This window comes from Nicotiana tomentosiformis, chromosome 7 (assembly GCF_000390325.3).
Source record: "Nicotiana tomentosiformis chromosome 7, ASM39032v3, whole genome shotgun sequence".
In the NCBI taxonomy this organism is placed as follows: Eukaryota; Viridiplantae; Streptophyta; class Magnoliopsida; order Solanales; family Solanaceae; genus Nicotiana; species Nicotiana tomentosiformis.
In genome coordinates, this window is record NC_090818.1 from 73,402,541 (window position 1) to 73,419,132 (window position 16,592).

The 16,592-nt window shown below is 34.2% G+C and overlaps 1 protein-coding gene across 1 annotated transcript; it reads right to left on the reverse strand.

Annotated features, from left to right (window-relative positions):
• Nucleotides 1-7,563: 7,563 nt before the first annotated feature.
• LOC138895810 (uncharacterized) lies at nt 7,564-10,461 on the reverse strand. The gene is made up of 6 exons (XM_070180547.1): nt 10,295-10,461; nt 9,865-9,928; nt 8,904-9,180; nt 8,696-8,816; nt 8,124-8,368; nt 7,564-7,940 (listed from the first exon to the last, which is right to left on the reverse strand). Exons 1-6 carry the CDS (start codon nt 10,459-10,461, stop codon nt 7,564-7,566), a joined length of 1,251 nt encoding a protein of 416 aa, XP_070036648.1.
• Between the last annotated feature and the right edge of the window lie 6,131 nt (nt 10,462-16,592).

The window sequence follows — 16,592 nt, forward strand, 5'->3', positions numbered from 1 at the left end:
ACACCAATTTAATGGCCCAAACACCCACACCTTAGCCCAATAATCCCCAAAGCCCAATCGAAACGACCCCTGCAACTGACCCGAGCGCGACCCATTTAATGACCCGCCCCGCCTATTCCTTAATCATGGTCGTTGATCTCTCAAGATCAACGGCCCAAGATCACCCCACCCCTTTTAATTAACTAAACCCCTGAAAGCCTAAAGACCACTATTCTCAAACCAGCCGCCTCTATACTCTATCGAAACTTCTCCTCACTTCTGCAAACCCTAGCCTCCCCACTCAAATCCCAGTCCCAATCCGATAATCACATGGAAATCTTTCATGATTCCTTTCCTTTCTTGCACACACGAAGACTCTTACTATCTCTTATGCGTTACAAGAATTTGGTACTCGATTATTTATGAAAACTGAATTACTGGTGTTCGTTCAACTCCGATTTTGTATTATCTTCATGCTTCTGACCTGATACACTCACTACCAGGCCCTATGGGTCCGATTCAGCGAGATATTTTACTATTTTTGTTCTTCGTTTCAAACTAGGGTTTGCCTGATTCTTCTTAAATTGATTCTAATCGATTTTGCATGTTATTTTTTCCCTTTTTATTTAAATTGATTCTAATCGATTTTGCATGTTATTCTTTCCCTTTTTATGTTTAATTGACTGTTTTTCCTTGTTTGTGTGTTTAATTTTGCTACTATATAAACCCCTCCCCAATTTTCCCTTTGGAGGGACGGTAATCACCTTAGGAACTATTCTCTCACTCTCACTTATTCTATACTATTCTGAAATTTAGCCCTTGGCCGGCTGAAAGCCAAGGCCACCGGATTTTGTTCACCTTCCTCCAGTGTAAGCACTGCTCAGAGTCCATTTTGAGGCTCCTGTGAACTCTGAAGCACTCGGGAGTTGAGATTTTTATTGGTCTTTAATAATCACAACTATTCCTGAGATTTTTGAGTTCTTTATCCTTTGTTTAGTTTGTCTGCAACTGGTTAGTTCCCTATACTCTCGCACTTCTACTTCTTTCTGTTCGTGTTTGTGTTATGTGCATTAGCGTTATTTGGATTTTCCTGAGTTAATCTCAATGTTATGTCCTTTTGTATACAATTCTATTTGTTTTAGTACTACTCTGTAGTTCCACTAGCTTCAATTCTATACAAGTCTTGATCTTAACTCACATGTGGATAGTTAAGTTGATTCATGATGCCTTCCTGATTCGTAATTGAAACCTAAGTGATGGTTGTTGAACTTTGTACTAAACCCCTTAGGAAACTATGTTCCTGCTCAAAATTGCCCTTTTCATGCTGAATCACGTATGTATAATGGACTATTTCTCTGCAAGTCATATGACAATGCTATCTGAATATTTTAGCTTAATATGCTAGCCTGAATGCATCCCATTATGTGTGTCCAACCTGAACGATTTCTAATCATTATGTCTAGGAGTAGTTGGTTACTTATACCTGTTTCTTATTCATAGTTTAGATTCTTACCTTGTTCTGTACTATTATGATAATCAACTCATGCCCAGAATGTGTTCTAATTCCTTTGAGATATCCATACCCAACTTTATCTTTCTGGAGATCTACTGTTAGCTATGACATGTTCCCATGCTATATGTAACCTTATTGTGTGCTTTTGTTTGATCTGCTCAATTCTGTGTTCTTCATTATTAGTTGAGACCTTTAGAGTAAATCTCATAACTAGCATTTTCTCCTATATGTGGCCAACTAGTACAAGGTTTAATGCTTGTCCGTCCTATTGATGTAAAGTTGACATGTTTTTGTTTACTATAAGTCTTTCTGTTATTGTAACTGATACTCAGCATGTTAAAGTTTTCTCATTCTCAACTAAGTGACTGCTCGATCATGAACTTGTTCTGTTATTTTGTTTTTATTAGGCCTTCATGTTAAAACTTTCATGTGGAGTCTATGCTCTACTTGTTCTTGTCTATGACTCTATTAGATTTCATGTTTAAATATCGTGTCTAAAGTTCTTTTAGGCTAATCCTGAATCATTTTACTTTTGAAACTCTTTGGAATAGTTCACTATCTTCTAATCCTTTACCTTTGTTGCTGAGAATACAAGCATGAACCTTCCTTTTAAACTTGTCAGTATTTCTTGTGATCTTGTCTACGTGCTTTGGCTAGAACTGTTGATTAGTTATAGTTTAAAGAGTTAGGTAATTAATTCCACGAGTGGTCTGTCACCTGTATGGTTAAGTTTGGCATCCATTTGGCTAAGTAAGTCATTCGTTGGGCCGTGTGTTGGTCCATATGTATTGTTGGACCCGGGCATTTGATTTAGGAAGATTCTACTGCCCTTATGAGCCTGAGATTTGGGTCTGTTGGTTGGTGAGGCTACTGAAGGCCCAAAAATTTACTAGGTTATTTTATAGCAGGCCTATACTATTTAATGGGGAGTTGTACTTGTTTCAGCTCGTATTTTTGTCATCTTTGAGTTTGTATTATTCCATTTTGGTCATGTAAATTGTAATAACCAATAATTGGGGTGTTAGTGAAATTGGGGAATGAATGTACTTTGTTCTTGCATAAAGGGTAGAAAATATGCCTATAGGGTCTACGCACTTTATTTGCTATCTTGTTAACTTGCTCTACCTTTGCACGCTAGAAGAAATCATGTCTATAGGAAATCACACACTTCACTCAACTTGCCTAATACCTGACATTATTCAAAGCATGACTGTTTGAATAAATATTTAACATGCTCTCATGTCTACTTTTATATGATTATTAGATAGCATGCCTATAGGGTCATAATAATACATATCTTTGTTAATACTCATTTAGATACCATGACTACAGGGTCTTAACTAATTGATTAATCGACTGTTTCTGTTGTTTTATTATACTGCCGCCTAGATAGCATGTCTATAGGAATAAGTATGATAAAAGCGAGTTCAAATACCGCCTATTAGAAATCTTGCCTATAGGATACTATTATTCGCCTAAAAAGCATGTCTATAGAATCAAATGCTGGTAATTCCGAGTTTAAATAGCTTTCACTGCCCATTGCATAAACAACTTAGAAATCATGCCTATAGGATAGTGTCACTCTCCTAAGACGCCTAAAATCAATGCTAGAAATCCTGAGTTTGCAAATAGTTTACTGCCTCCTCGCCTAAGTCATTTAGAACAATAATGATGAATAAATGATACTGGAATTCAGAATCACCTAGAAACCATGCCTGTAGGATTTTAAGTCTTGATTCTGAAACTGGGCACTGCCTAAACTACCCGCGTGCATTTGTTGTTTATGTGTGGAGGCTAACTTAGGCCTTTAATTGTCTTTATGTGAAGTCCTATCTGTTTTGAATGTCCCTTAGTTTTATTATTTTAAGCAACCTAGGAGAAGCCTAAAACTATCCAAATAGTAGGTCCAAAGCCTCCTGGACCATAGGTATGGGTCGGGAAGTGCACGCATAGGATACAATTTAGAACTGAATTAGAGTGCCTTTAAGTAACAACTTCAACATAGTATTTGGGTAGCAGGAGATGATACTCTGTGCCCGCTGAATAATAAAGAGCAACCTCTACCTTAAGGGAGTTGCGAAGTATTATTTATGTTGCACGGGGTAATCCTTTAGGCTAAAAACTTAGGACCCCCCATTCCCCTCCTCCTTTCTTTATATACTTGTTATTTACACTTAGTCATTTAATATAGACCAATGTAGTTATATCCTTGTAATCATTAAGATTCGTACCGATTCTCATGTGTTATAGTAAGACTCTTCGACTTCTAAATTTCCCTTTGTCTATTTGATCATCTAGCCTAATCACATCATCCACATAGTTTAATGTTCGGCCGGGACCCATAGTCGTGGATTTCGAAGAATTCCTAACACCTTCTCTTCGAAGTAACTTGATCCCTTACCCGATCTTTGGTGACGTAGACTAATCAAACAGATTTATTTGCGGATAGGTGCCCTAACGCACCTTAAAAATTGTTAGGTGGCGACTCTTCTCTTTTAATACCTTCCTTAAAAGAGTTGTCACACGTCAAAACCCGCTTTCGCGAGAAAACGGGGCGTGACATTGGGATTGATTGCTAAATTTCTTAAGTGAGCCAGGCAAATGGAAAGTAGAGGAGAAAGAGTTTGGAGTCCACCATGACCTACATGATCGAGCAAAAGTCCTTGATGAGTAAAGTCAATTCTTGAAGCTCAAATGTCACATTAAAACTATATGTGCATGAATGTTTAACTTTTCGCCTTGTTGATAATACATGAGTGGTGTGGGTAATTATTGGTCCCAACTGATGTGTGGATGGCTCATCTTTGGCTCACTGAAATGATTCTTAACTTTTGGAGGTGGGAACTAATTTATTTGCTTGAGGACAAGTAAAGACTTAAGTTTGGGGGAATTGATAAGTGGGGATTTTGACTGCTTATGTTAGCCTTTTAGCTTTAGTTTTAGTCTAAAAGCATTGAATTGTGTTCCAGAAACTAATGCAATTATGCAAAATTACAGGAATGATGGAACTTGGAATCCCGAGATGAAATCCGACTCAAAAATGAGTAGTCCGAAGCACAAGGAAATAAAGGCCGCAGAAGCACAAATGTGCAATCCACAGAAGGAATTCTGCGGCCGCAGAAGAAATTGCAGACCGCAAAATCTATCTGCGGCCGCACACAAAGAGGAAAAATCTAGCATACATTTGCGCAAAGTGTGGACCGCACATGAATTGTGTGGCCGCAAAGCTGGGCTAAGAGTCAAAGATCAGAGAGTATGCAAAAAGATCAAGTCCAGGAACCTCTGTGAATTGCGGACCGTACAAGAATTGTGCCGCCGCAGAAAAGTGCCTTGCGGCTGCAGGCCTAAATCTGCAGACCGCAGAAGAGCTGCCTTGTGGCCGCAGTCTAGAAATGTGCGACCGCAGAAGAATGTCTCGCGGCCGCAGTTCAGAAATGTGCGGCCGCAGAACTCCAGCTCCTGCCAGATGAAGAAATATGCGGACCGCACATGAAATTATGCGGCCGCAGAACCTCCCGAGGGGCATTTTTGTCCGAGATTTTTAGCCTTGTATAAATAGACGAGTTTCACAAAATTAGATCAAGTTTGAATCTCTGAAGTTGTTGTAGCCATTTTTCTTTACTATTTTAAGAAGTTTTACTTTTCTTTGATGTATTTACAATAGATTTAATCATTTTAAGCTTCCATTATGCGTTTAATTAGTTTTTCTTCCTTATTTTCTTCAAAACTCATTATGAGTAGCTAGACTTTTACTAGGGTTGTGACTCAACCCTAGTGTGTAAACCTTATGGATATCTAATTTAGTGCTTGTTTATGATTGGGTGTTGATTATTTAGCCTAGTTCATGCTTCAATTTTAGAATTAATGGTTGCAAATATTGATTCATGCCTATTTGACTTAGTCTCTACTTGGAAAAGAAAAACCTAGTCTAGGATAACTTAGCTAACAAGGAATTGGGTCAATCGAGAGATTGATTAACCCAATTAAAGGGTTCAACCTAGAGATAGTAATAACCCGACTTGAGCTTTTATCAACTATTTTGGGTGATACCCATTTGGTCTTGAGAAAGCCAAAGTAGGCAAAACTACTCTCTGACCAAGAGGTAATTAGGGAGTAATTTAGAGTTGATAGCTATAATACACCCCAATCAACAAAATAAGCATTAAAGTATTTATCCCATTAAGGAAACACCTAGGTCATAGTCACAGCCCTAGGCTTTTTATCCATTTGGAAAAACAGTAAAAATAATTATCTCTAGTCTTCTTTCTTTATTTTTTGCAATCATTAGAGTAAAATTAGAAATAGAAAACAAATCCTTATTGTGGAAGTGCAATCTAGAAAATCCAATTGCTCAATTCGAAATATATACCCCCAACTCCCATCATAGCTCCCTGTGGGTTCGACCCCGACTCTTAGTTGGGTTTCTATTATTGCATACAACTATTTCATACCTCTTTTGAGGTGTGATTTGGACGTGATCACTCATGCGGTGGTATAAGGAAAGATTATGATTGAGATTGTGAATTGTGAATACGAGGCGGTACCTCGGTTGTGATTCTTGATATATATACAAGAGGCTGTACCTCGATGGTGATTCTTATTGTACACGAGGCGGTACCTCGTTATGATTCTTGTTGTTTTATTCTTCCTTGTTTTGTCAGTTATTGTCCATATATGATCATTGTGGTTCTCTTTAATTTATTTCTTTATGTTATATTTTGTGCTTACAATTCCGGTATTAGTTCATGCTGTTAACTGTTTGCATCAGTTATTTCTCCATTTTCCATTATTATATTTCATACTGTTTATTTATATCCTAATAGGTGTCTTGACCTGGCCTCATCACTACTCTACCGAGGTTAGGCTTGATACTTACTGGGTACCATCATGGAGTACTCATACTACGCTTCTGCATATTTTTGTACAGATTCAGATATGTCTCCTCGTGCCGGTCGTTAGTGATCATCTGTTAGCTGCTTTACGGAGACTTCATGGTATGTCTGATCGGCATCCGCATGCCTCGGAGTCACCTTCCTTTATTCTTATTTCCTGTTGTATTTTCTTTCAGACAGTGATGTAGTAGATATTCTAGTTTAATTCTGTAGAGCTTATGACTTAGTTCCACCGGTCTTGGAAAATGTATTGTTGTTGATTCTTTATTTTTTGAAGTATACATCAGTTATTCAGCTTGTTCTAGTATTTTGTAAATTATTTCTGTCGGGTTATTATTAATTGTTAGTCTTACCAAGTCGTAGAGACTATGTGCCATCACGACTTCCTTCGGAGGAAAATTGAGGTCGTGACATAGTTAAATATAATAACCTCCCTATCAATTTGATATGTTGAGTTGTCCCTCAATTCTGAGTCACCTGTTTTCCCAACACAAGTGTCATACTCCACTGTTGTCAATTTTTGATTCAACTCTATAGGAGTTGCAACTGGTTTTGCACCACTTAAGCCTGCCTCTAAGATTAATTCTAGAGCATACTTCCTTTGGTTGAGTAAGATCCCTTTCTTGGACCTTGAGATCTCAATTCCAAGGAAATATCTTAACTGACGCAAGTCCTATGCCTTGAACTTGCTATGCAGAATTGTCTTAGCATCATTTACTAGGTTGGTACAACTCCCAGTAATAAGCAAATCATCAACATATACTAGTATGATGACCATCTTTTTTCCTTGATGCTTTGTGAATAAAGAATGATCAAATGCACTTTGTTTATAGCCACTATGAACTAGTGCATCAGTGAGCTTTATCTTCCATTGTCTGGATGCATATTTGAGGCCATAGAGAGATTTTATAAGCTTGCATACTTTCAACTCCCACTGCTTGTGAAATCCTTGAGGCAATTGCATATAAACCTCCTCATAGAGGTCTCCCTGTAAGAACGCATTGCTAACATCCATTTGATATAAATGCCAGCTTTTTGCAGCAGCTATGCTTATAATGGTCCTAACTGTGACCATTTTTGCTACAGGAAAAAATATTTCATGGTAGCCTAGCCCTTTCTTTTATTATACCCGTTGGCAACTAGTCTTGCCTTGTATCTCTCAACCTCTCCATTAGCCTTTTATTTAATTTTGTACACCCATTTTGACCCAATGGCCTGCTTCCCAGCTGGTAAGTCCATTATTTCCCAAGCATGATTATCCTCAAGGGCTTTGATTTCCTGTTGCATAGCAGCAACCCACCTGCTATCAGTAGAAGCCTGCTGAAAAATACTAGGCTTAACTTCAATTGAGAAAGCTTGCAAGTAAGCTTGATAGCCTGCTGTGAGATTAGCATAAGTCAAGGTCTCAGACAAGGGATACAGACAGTGGCCAAAGAATTTCTTAGTAGTTTGATAGTCTTTCAACCAAACTGGAGGTTTTGAGGTTCTTATGGTCTTCCTGGAACCTTGAGCATCAGTTGGTTCCATCATGCCTGGGTCAGGAATAGCTGTGATCTCTGTTCTAGTTCAGTGTCTGTATTATCAATGTCTGTAGGTAATTCAGTTGAGGTATTTTGCACTGCATGCAACCTCAACTGCTTCTGCAGCAAGTGTATTGATATCGTATGGGACTGGAATGATGTCTATAGGTTGAATTTGATCATATGTAGTAGTTGTGTGGAATTCCTATAAGATTGTACCAGATGCAGGTGTTATTGAGGAATCAGGTTGTATAGGCACAGACATTTGTGTCGAAAAACTGTCTTCTAATTCAGTTATAGTCTCTCTGAAAGGGAAAATGTGTTCTCTAAAAATGACATCTCTGCTCACAAAGATGGTCTTAGTGTCTAAGTCAAACAACCTATACCCTTTCTGAACCTCTGAGTAACCTATGAAGACTGATTTTCTTGCCCTTTTAGCAAACTTGTCTCCTTTTGGTAAATTGCTAGCAAAACATAAACATCCAAACACCTTCAAGTGATCAATTATAGGTGGTTTTTATACCGCACCTCATAAGGGGACTTTCCTTGTAACAGAGATGTAGGCCATTTGTTGAGCAGGTAGACAGTTGTTTTAATGCAATATCCTTATAACTTTCTAGGCAAAGAACTCTAAAAGTTCAATACCCTGGCTACTTTAAGTATATGCCTATGTTTCTTTCTACCATCCCATTTTGTTGGGGTGTGTAAGGTCATCTACTTTGATGCATAATACCTAAAGAAGCTAACAACTCATTGCAGCTAGAGTTAAAAGAAATTTCCCATTATCAGACCTCAATACTTTCACATTCACACTAAAATGAGTCTTTATCATTATAAGAAAATCTTTTAACACTGTTATAACTTCAGATTTTGACTGTAATAAGTACACCCAGGTATATCTTCTAAAGTCATCTACAATTGTAAAAAATCATATTTTCTGTCATATGTAGGTAACTTGTGAGGACCCCCAAATATCAAGATGGATAAGCTGAAAAATACAGTCAGTTTTGTTGCTACTAAGAGGGAACTTCAATCTACTTTGCTTAGCTAAAGGGCACACTTCACAGTTATATTGTATGTTGTCCACTACTTTATTCTTCAAGACAAAAATGTGTTTCATTGCTGTTGTTGATGGATGACCTAATCTCATGTGCCAAAGGTTGGATTCATCAGTATCCTTGGTAAACATTGTTGTTGCATGTGTGTCTCTCCACTTGAGCACATAAAGTCCACTGTCCTCCATACAAATCCCCATCACCTTCCCATTGTAAAGACCCTGCAATTCACAAAAGTTAGGGAAGAATAGGGCACATCATCTCAACTCCTTGGCCAACTTGGAGACTAACAACAGATTAAACTTAAAATCTGGAACATAAAACACATCCTTTAGTTCATAGCTTCCTATAATAAAAGCATTTCCCTTGTGTATCACATAGCACTTGCTACCTGTTGGCACATGTACTCTATGATTCTTTTGTTGCTTAATGTTCTCTAAGTTAGACAAAACCTCCTTATGACATGTAATATGATGAGATACCCATGTATCTATTATCCACTCACAAAAGGATGTATTGGACAGCAATGTAGTTATACCTGCCATAAGCGTATGACCATCAACTACAGGTATTTTGTTAAGAAGATCCAACAACTATTTGTACTGGCTTTCAGTGAAACATTGTCCATCTGGTTGATTCTGAGAAGAACTTGTGGTCTCTTCTGATATCATGTTAGCATAAGTTTTATTTCCTTGGCCCTGCTGTTTCTTCTTGCTTTTAAAATCAAGAGGATGCCCTATAATTTTATAACAGTTTTCCTTAAGATGTCTTTTATATCCTCAATGCTCACAAATTATCCCAGCCTTCTTAACTTTATATCCTTGATTATGTCCTGCCATCATAGTTAAAGGCTCCCTATTTACTTCAAGCATACTTAGTTCATGTTAGCTTTCTTCTTGAATGACCAAAGCATAAGCCTGATTTACAGTCAGTACTGGTATCTTAAGCAATATATGACTTCTTACTTGACTGTAAGAAGTCCAACAAGGAATTGCAACAAACGTAAAACTTTAAATTGCTCAATAAAAGTCCTAGTTTCTTCACAATCACAACCAGGTGCTGGGACTAACAGATCAATTTCATCCCAAAGGTCTTTTATTTTTGTATAGTATGATATTACAGAATCAGTACCTTGTTTTAATGATCCAATTTGTATCAAACCTCTCCTTAAATTCACTCCGCACTATTTTTGTATTTGATGCATAAATTATGCTCTGTTGTAATTCTGCAGAAACTGTGCATCCTATCCATGAGAGAACAACTGCGTTACACCTTTCCCATTAATTCGCCAATTCTCTTTTGTAAGTGCTTTTCAAGTATGTTCCTTCTATGAACCCTAGCTTGTTCTTCACCAAAAGTGCCATGCGCATTGATCTACTCCACAAATCATAATTTTCAGGTCCAGTGAGCTTGATATCATGCAATGCAAGTCCAGGCGTGTCTGTAGAAGCTAAAAATAGAGGATGATTGTGATCAATTTGAAGACTCGACATTTCTCCCATGGCTGATTGAATTCGAGCTCTAACAATGTCCGATGTTCAGATCTTACATAATTTCGTCACACTTTCCAACAGCCCACTCTGATACCATGATATAATCTAGATTGCATGCACAATTGAAACCCTAGCTTGAAGGATCTAGAAGATACAGAGAGTAGAGAGGAAGAAGCAGAAAATATTTTTCATTTTATAATGCACTGTTAGAGTGCGTAACAGTATTTAACAGTCTAACTAATAGCATGTTTGGCCAAGTTAGAAAAATCAGCTTATTTCGAGACGTGCTTTTTTTCAAAAGTACTTTTGGTAAAAAAATAATTTGTGTTTAGCTAATTAATTTAAAAAGCACTTCTGAGCAGCAATTAATGTTTGGCCAAGATTTTAAAAAGTGCTTTTAAGTGTATATTTCTCAAATGTGCTTCTTAAAAAAAGTGCTTATGGGAAGAAGCTACTTTTTTTCTGCTTCTCCAAAACTATTTCTGCTTCTATTCAAAAGCACCTTTTTTTCTTCCAAAAACTTGACCAAACACTTCAACTTAAAAAATAAAAGCTTTTTTTTTGAAAAAAAAGTGCTTTTCAACTAGAGAAACTTGGCCAAACAGGCTATAACACCCATGTGTCTATCACATGAGTGTTGTGTACATTGTCTAAAATACCCCTCTCATTATAACTAACTCTACTCCTTTACTCCTCAATAATTCTTGCTAAGAAGATCAATAAAAATCTAATATGAAGGAAAGAAAGATCTACACGTGGTTCCATTGACCTAGATAAATCATATGATATAGTACTATGGAAGGTCTTGTGGTGGGCGATGGAGAAGAAAGAATTCATATTAAATATATAAATATCATAAAAGACATATATAAAGGAGGAGTCACAAGCGTAAAAATATTAATAGGAGATACATAGGAGTTTACCATAATAATGGGTTTATACTAGGGTTCTACATTGAGCCCCTGCTTATTTATCCTAGTTACAAATGAGCGGATGAGGTCCCATGACGTATGTTATTTGCTGATAATATTGTGCTAATTGACGAAACTAGCGAGGGTGTAAACTGAAAGCTTGAGCTATAGAGAAATACCTTAGAGATTAAGGGTTTTAAGATAAGTAAAAGTAAGACTAAGTACATGCACTGCAAGTTTAGTCAGTATGAGAAAAGCAAAATTGAGGTGAGATCACATGGAATTAAAGTACTAAAATACAAACAATTTAGATATCTATGCTCGTTGTTTTAAGAGAATAGAATGATAGATGAAGATGTTACTCATAAGAAACCTGATGATTGAAATGGAAAAGTGCTACCGGAGTGTATGTCATAGAAGGATACCTATCAAGATAAAAGAAAGTTCTATAGAATAGCTATAAGATTGGTTATGCTCTATGGTAGTGAATGTTAGGCTGGTAAAGTTCGACATATCCAGAAGATGAGTATTGTAAAAATGTGAATGGTAAGATGGATATGTTGTCACACTAGAATAGAAGAAATTAAAAATGTCACATTCGCTAGAAGGTGCAAGTATCACACATTGAGGATAAAATGAGAGAAGGTCGCTTGAGATGGTTTGGTCATGTCCTGCGTCAATCTACAGAATGTGCCAGTCTATATCTGTGAAACTATGATGGGGAAGATCTAGACCTAAAATCATATGTAAGAAGTGTCTCGAAATACTTATAAATATTTGAAATCAATACAAACTTAGCTAAAGATATGATACAATAGAAGAGAAAAATTCATATAGGTAATACCTACTAGTTGAGAATAAGTCTTAGAGCCTGTTTGGCCAAGCTTCTGGGAGGCCAAAAATACTTTTTCCTCCAAAAAAAAGTACTTTTTAAAAAATTTATGTTGTTTGGCCAATACAGAAAAGTACTTCTGGCCAGCAGCAGAAGCAGTTTTTCTGCTTTTGGGAAGAAGCAGAAAATTCTAGCTTCTTCCAAGAAGCAGAAGCAGAAGTAGAAAATTAATTTATTCAAGCTAAAACTATCATCACCATAAATTTATATTTTTCAAATTATCCCTTACTAATTTAAGTTTTTTTTTTATTTTTGTTTTTAGTTTTTACCATTCTTTTAAAATTAAAGATATCATATACATGAATCATATTGTAACTTTTCAAATTCTTTATTGACTTTTCTTGTTTTTTGATTTTTTTTGTGTGTAATGTCTTGTAAATTTTTAAATTATCTTTTTCTTTTTTCACACTAAAGCAAATTATCAACATCCTTCTTTGGATTATCAATTCTCATCCTACAAATAATCATTTATAATTTCTTCTGTTATATGCAATTAGTTTCCGAATCTTTAAAATAGTTACTAAATCTAATTTGTAAAAATTACCTACAAATAGGTAATAAATTTATAATTGCGTCGCATAATCTATCTATATATTATTAAAAGAAGAATAAAAAATATCCACATTAAGCCAAGTGGCAGCCTCACAATAGGCCACTTGGCAATTTAGAACAAAGTTAGTAAAGTTAGGTAACAATTATTTTCCTTTTGAATTTAAATTTTAAAAAAATTATACATTATGTGTTGTTAATAATTAGTTACTCTTTTTGAATTTGAATTTAAACATACTTAACTATTTTTTTTTACAAATTTTTTATATATTTAAAAATATTTCTATTTTACGCTCAATGCCATCTTTCAAGTTTGACACTTAAAATCATCCAGTTACAACTACCATGGCTATACATAATTTCATCTGAAGCGTCCTTCTTCTACCGATAAGGAATTCAACTATTATGCTAAAGAAGACATTACTGTAGAGATTGAGGAAGCGGATGGGCCTTCTGATATTCCTTTAAAAATGCAAGACAAGTCTTCTACTAAAATGGAGTGTTGCGTGATAGAAGTAGAGATGAAATTGTTGCGAAATATTATCATGTGTGAGTGACTTTACTTATTATTTCATGGTGGATTATCAATATATAGTAATTTGTGAAATAGACTTCTAATTTATATTGAATGATGTATTTTGATTATTCAAATCATCATGTAACAATAAGTAATTATACTAGATAATATTATATGCTTTGGTATAACTATATATGTAAAATTAATTTAAATCTTTAATATGTTTGTTTACTTTAAGTTTTATATTTTAATTAAATAAAATAAAAAATAATAAAAATCTCTTACGATAAATATTTAAGTTCATTCTTTCTTTAAAAGAATTATAAGATCTTGGTATTATCCTTTTTGGTAATTTAACACTCAAAAGCACTTTTTAAAAAGATTGGCCAAACACATTTTGTTTACTAAATGTTGCAAAAAGTACTTATTAAATGAATTGGCCAAAACACAAACAGTTATTTTTCAAAAGTACTTCTAAAAAAAAATACTTTTTAAAATAAGCAGATTTTGGAAGCTTGGCCAAACGGGCTCTTAGACTTGGTAGATAACTTCTATTATTATTATTTTTTTTATTTTTTTTTATTTTTTTATTATACTTTTATTTTATTTTGATCATAATGATGATATAAATTGAGCTAAATGAAAGGTATAAGAATTTATATAATCGACTATAATTTGTTTGAGACTAAGACATAGTTATTATTCTATAATGAGGAATCTAATAAGTTTTGGAATTTCTCTGATGGTTTTACCCAAAAAATTTTCTAGTGATTTGCAAAATGTGTATTTCTTAACGTTTTAATCATAAAAAACATTGCAATCATCCTTCGTGTGTTTTCTTTGACCACATTTTGTTAAACAAAGGAAAAGTTTGGCGACAATATTGACAAAACCCAGAACTAACTCTACAAGTTAGGCTAGGGACAAAAGCCGGCTAGAAAAAGACATTATTCTAATATTGTTACTATATAGTCCATTATATACCCTTTATGATATTGTCATATACCCTCTTCAAACCTTGACTTCCTTGCTCTTATCAATTACTTCCCACAATATTTTCTTATATTTTATTTAATAATTGTCAGAACAAATATGCTACTCTCATCCCTCATGCATATATGTCACGCTCCATATGTATTCCTTTTTCCAAGATGTATACAATGGGGGAAGTATTAGTATTAAGACAATTACGTTTCATATTCAAGCAAGTTATGATTAATTGTATGAATTCTACTAATCATATCGTGTAATATTTCATATAAAGTACTATTATAAGAAATAAAAATAAAAAGTAATTTATGCTTTTTACTAACATATAATTTTCGAATAGGACTGAAAGACTTCGAGAAAATTTAGGATCTAAAGTGAACACACTAACACGATTAAAACATGTAAAAATTATTGGTATCGCCTAACACTTTCTTTTATTATGACTTATTTTTTCCTAATTCTGTATGAATTTCAAGAGATTATAAATTATTCAAGTCAACTTTCTTTTATGTGATTTTTGGTATATATGTCAGCACATTTAACACCTCCATTCATCATGTATTCACAACTATGAACCCGTGCATCTAGAAGTCAGATGCAAAACATGATCATCATACCATCTCAACAACATTCTCTCGTTTTATCTTCAATGTGTAATTTGTGTCTTTTGTCGAGTATAATTACTTTTAATCATGATTAACTTTATATGACCGTACATCTATTTTAGCATCTCAATCTATCAAACACTCATCTTGTAAATATAGGATCTTATAGGAAAAATAAGAAAAGTCTCAACAAAGCCATAATTAATGAAAAGATGTGAAACAAAATTTCCGTAAGTTTTAATGAGCGGCCTGAACCTTCTTTAATTCATGTCAAGCCGTTGATTTTCGATCCTGCTTTGCTGTTGTCCTTTCTTCATGCATATTCGTTAATGTATTAATTTGATTGGAATTTAATGTCAAACAAAAATTAGGAAAAATATGATTGATGGAGAGATTTAACATAAATCTCGAACTATTAACTGTTTGGTTTTTCCTATTCTGTTTTGATTTATTGATATTTGATATTATTCCCTCCGTGTTTCTCTTTTACACACACTTTAAAAAATATTAATTAGAAGTGGTTTTGAATTATTTTACCCTTATTTATGTCTTAAGATATAATCTCTCTTCATTCAATATTTACGTGTTATCTCCATCTTCAAGAACAATTATTATTAAGGGTTAGAGGGAAAACAAATTAAATTTGTTTGAAATAACTATTTTTAAAAATTCCTATGGAGGGAGTACAAGCTTTCAAATAATAGAAAGGAAAATTATCCAATTATTTCTTTTAGAAAAGTAAAAAAAGATGTGAGAAAGGAAATAGATATCAATGATTGCAACTCTATTACTTTTAAATTCAACGCATGTGAGCTCACCCAAAGCAATCATATAAAAGGTCTACATACTTTTACCTCGTAGAGAATAAATGTAAAATATTATCCAGAAAATATCGCTCTATTTAAAAAAAAAATGACATTTTCGTTATCAAAAAAAAAAATGTGGGATCTTTTCCTTGGATTGATGAAGTCAATTCTAAACGAAACTCCGGACACTACGGTTCTTTCACTTTATTTTATAAATTAAAAAAATAAAGGGCAAAAAAGAATATTCATTAAACAATATTAATAAACTTCAGTAAAAGTTTGACAACTGAATTAATAAAAGTTTTGTTATATCCAAAGTTTTTTTTTTTCAACTAGTCTTAGGGTACGTGCTTTGCGCGTGAACCCTAATTTAATAAATATATAATTTTTAAAATTATTTAACTATAATATTAAACAGTGTATTTATGTTTTAATAAAAATTAAAGAACGGAAGAAAGTAGCCTATGATTACTTCAGGTGTAAATTAAAAGTTAGTAGTTTTTTTCTTTGGGTGTAATTGCCACCTTCATTATTCTATAAAGATTTTTCTTTTATGCTTTATTTTTATTTCATATTAAAGACGATGTAATAAATTACATGTAATTAAAATTTATTATTTTGTGTTAAAATTAAGTGAAGATTCATAGACTATCATGCAATACAATCCCATTAACTAAATAAAGCTACAATTTGTATTGGTTAAAATTATAATATAAACTTTGAATAAATTACTATTTAAGATTTTGAAGTAAATCATGTATTTGTCACTCTTATTCCAAATCATGCAAAAACAAGTAAGAATCCCTATTGTCGTTGGGAAAGCCTATTTATGGAAAGGAAAAGAAAACCTTCCGATAAGTGGTCCTCATC

Excerpts from the sequence above, each read along its gene's own strand:
- LOC138895810 (XM_070180547.1), bottom strand. The coding sequence starts at position 10,461 with ATGGGAGAAATGTCGAGTCTTCAAATTGATCACAATCATCCTCTATTT. Across the intron at positions 8,369-8,695 it reads GTGAATGTGAAAGTATTGAG|CAATTTACCAAAAGGAGACA; the intron begins GTCTGATAATGG and ends ATGTTTTGCTAG. Across the intron at positions 7,941-8,123 it reads CTCAATAACACCTGCATCTG|AGATCACAGCTATTCCTGAC; the intron begins GTACAATCTTAT and ends GAACTAGAACAG.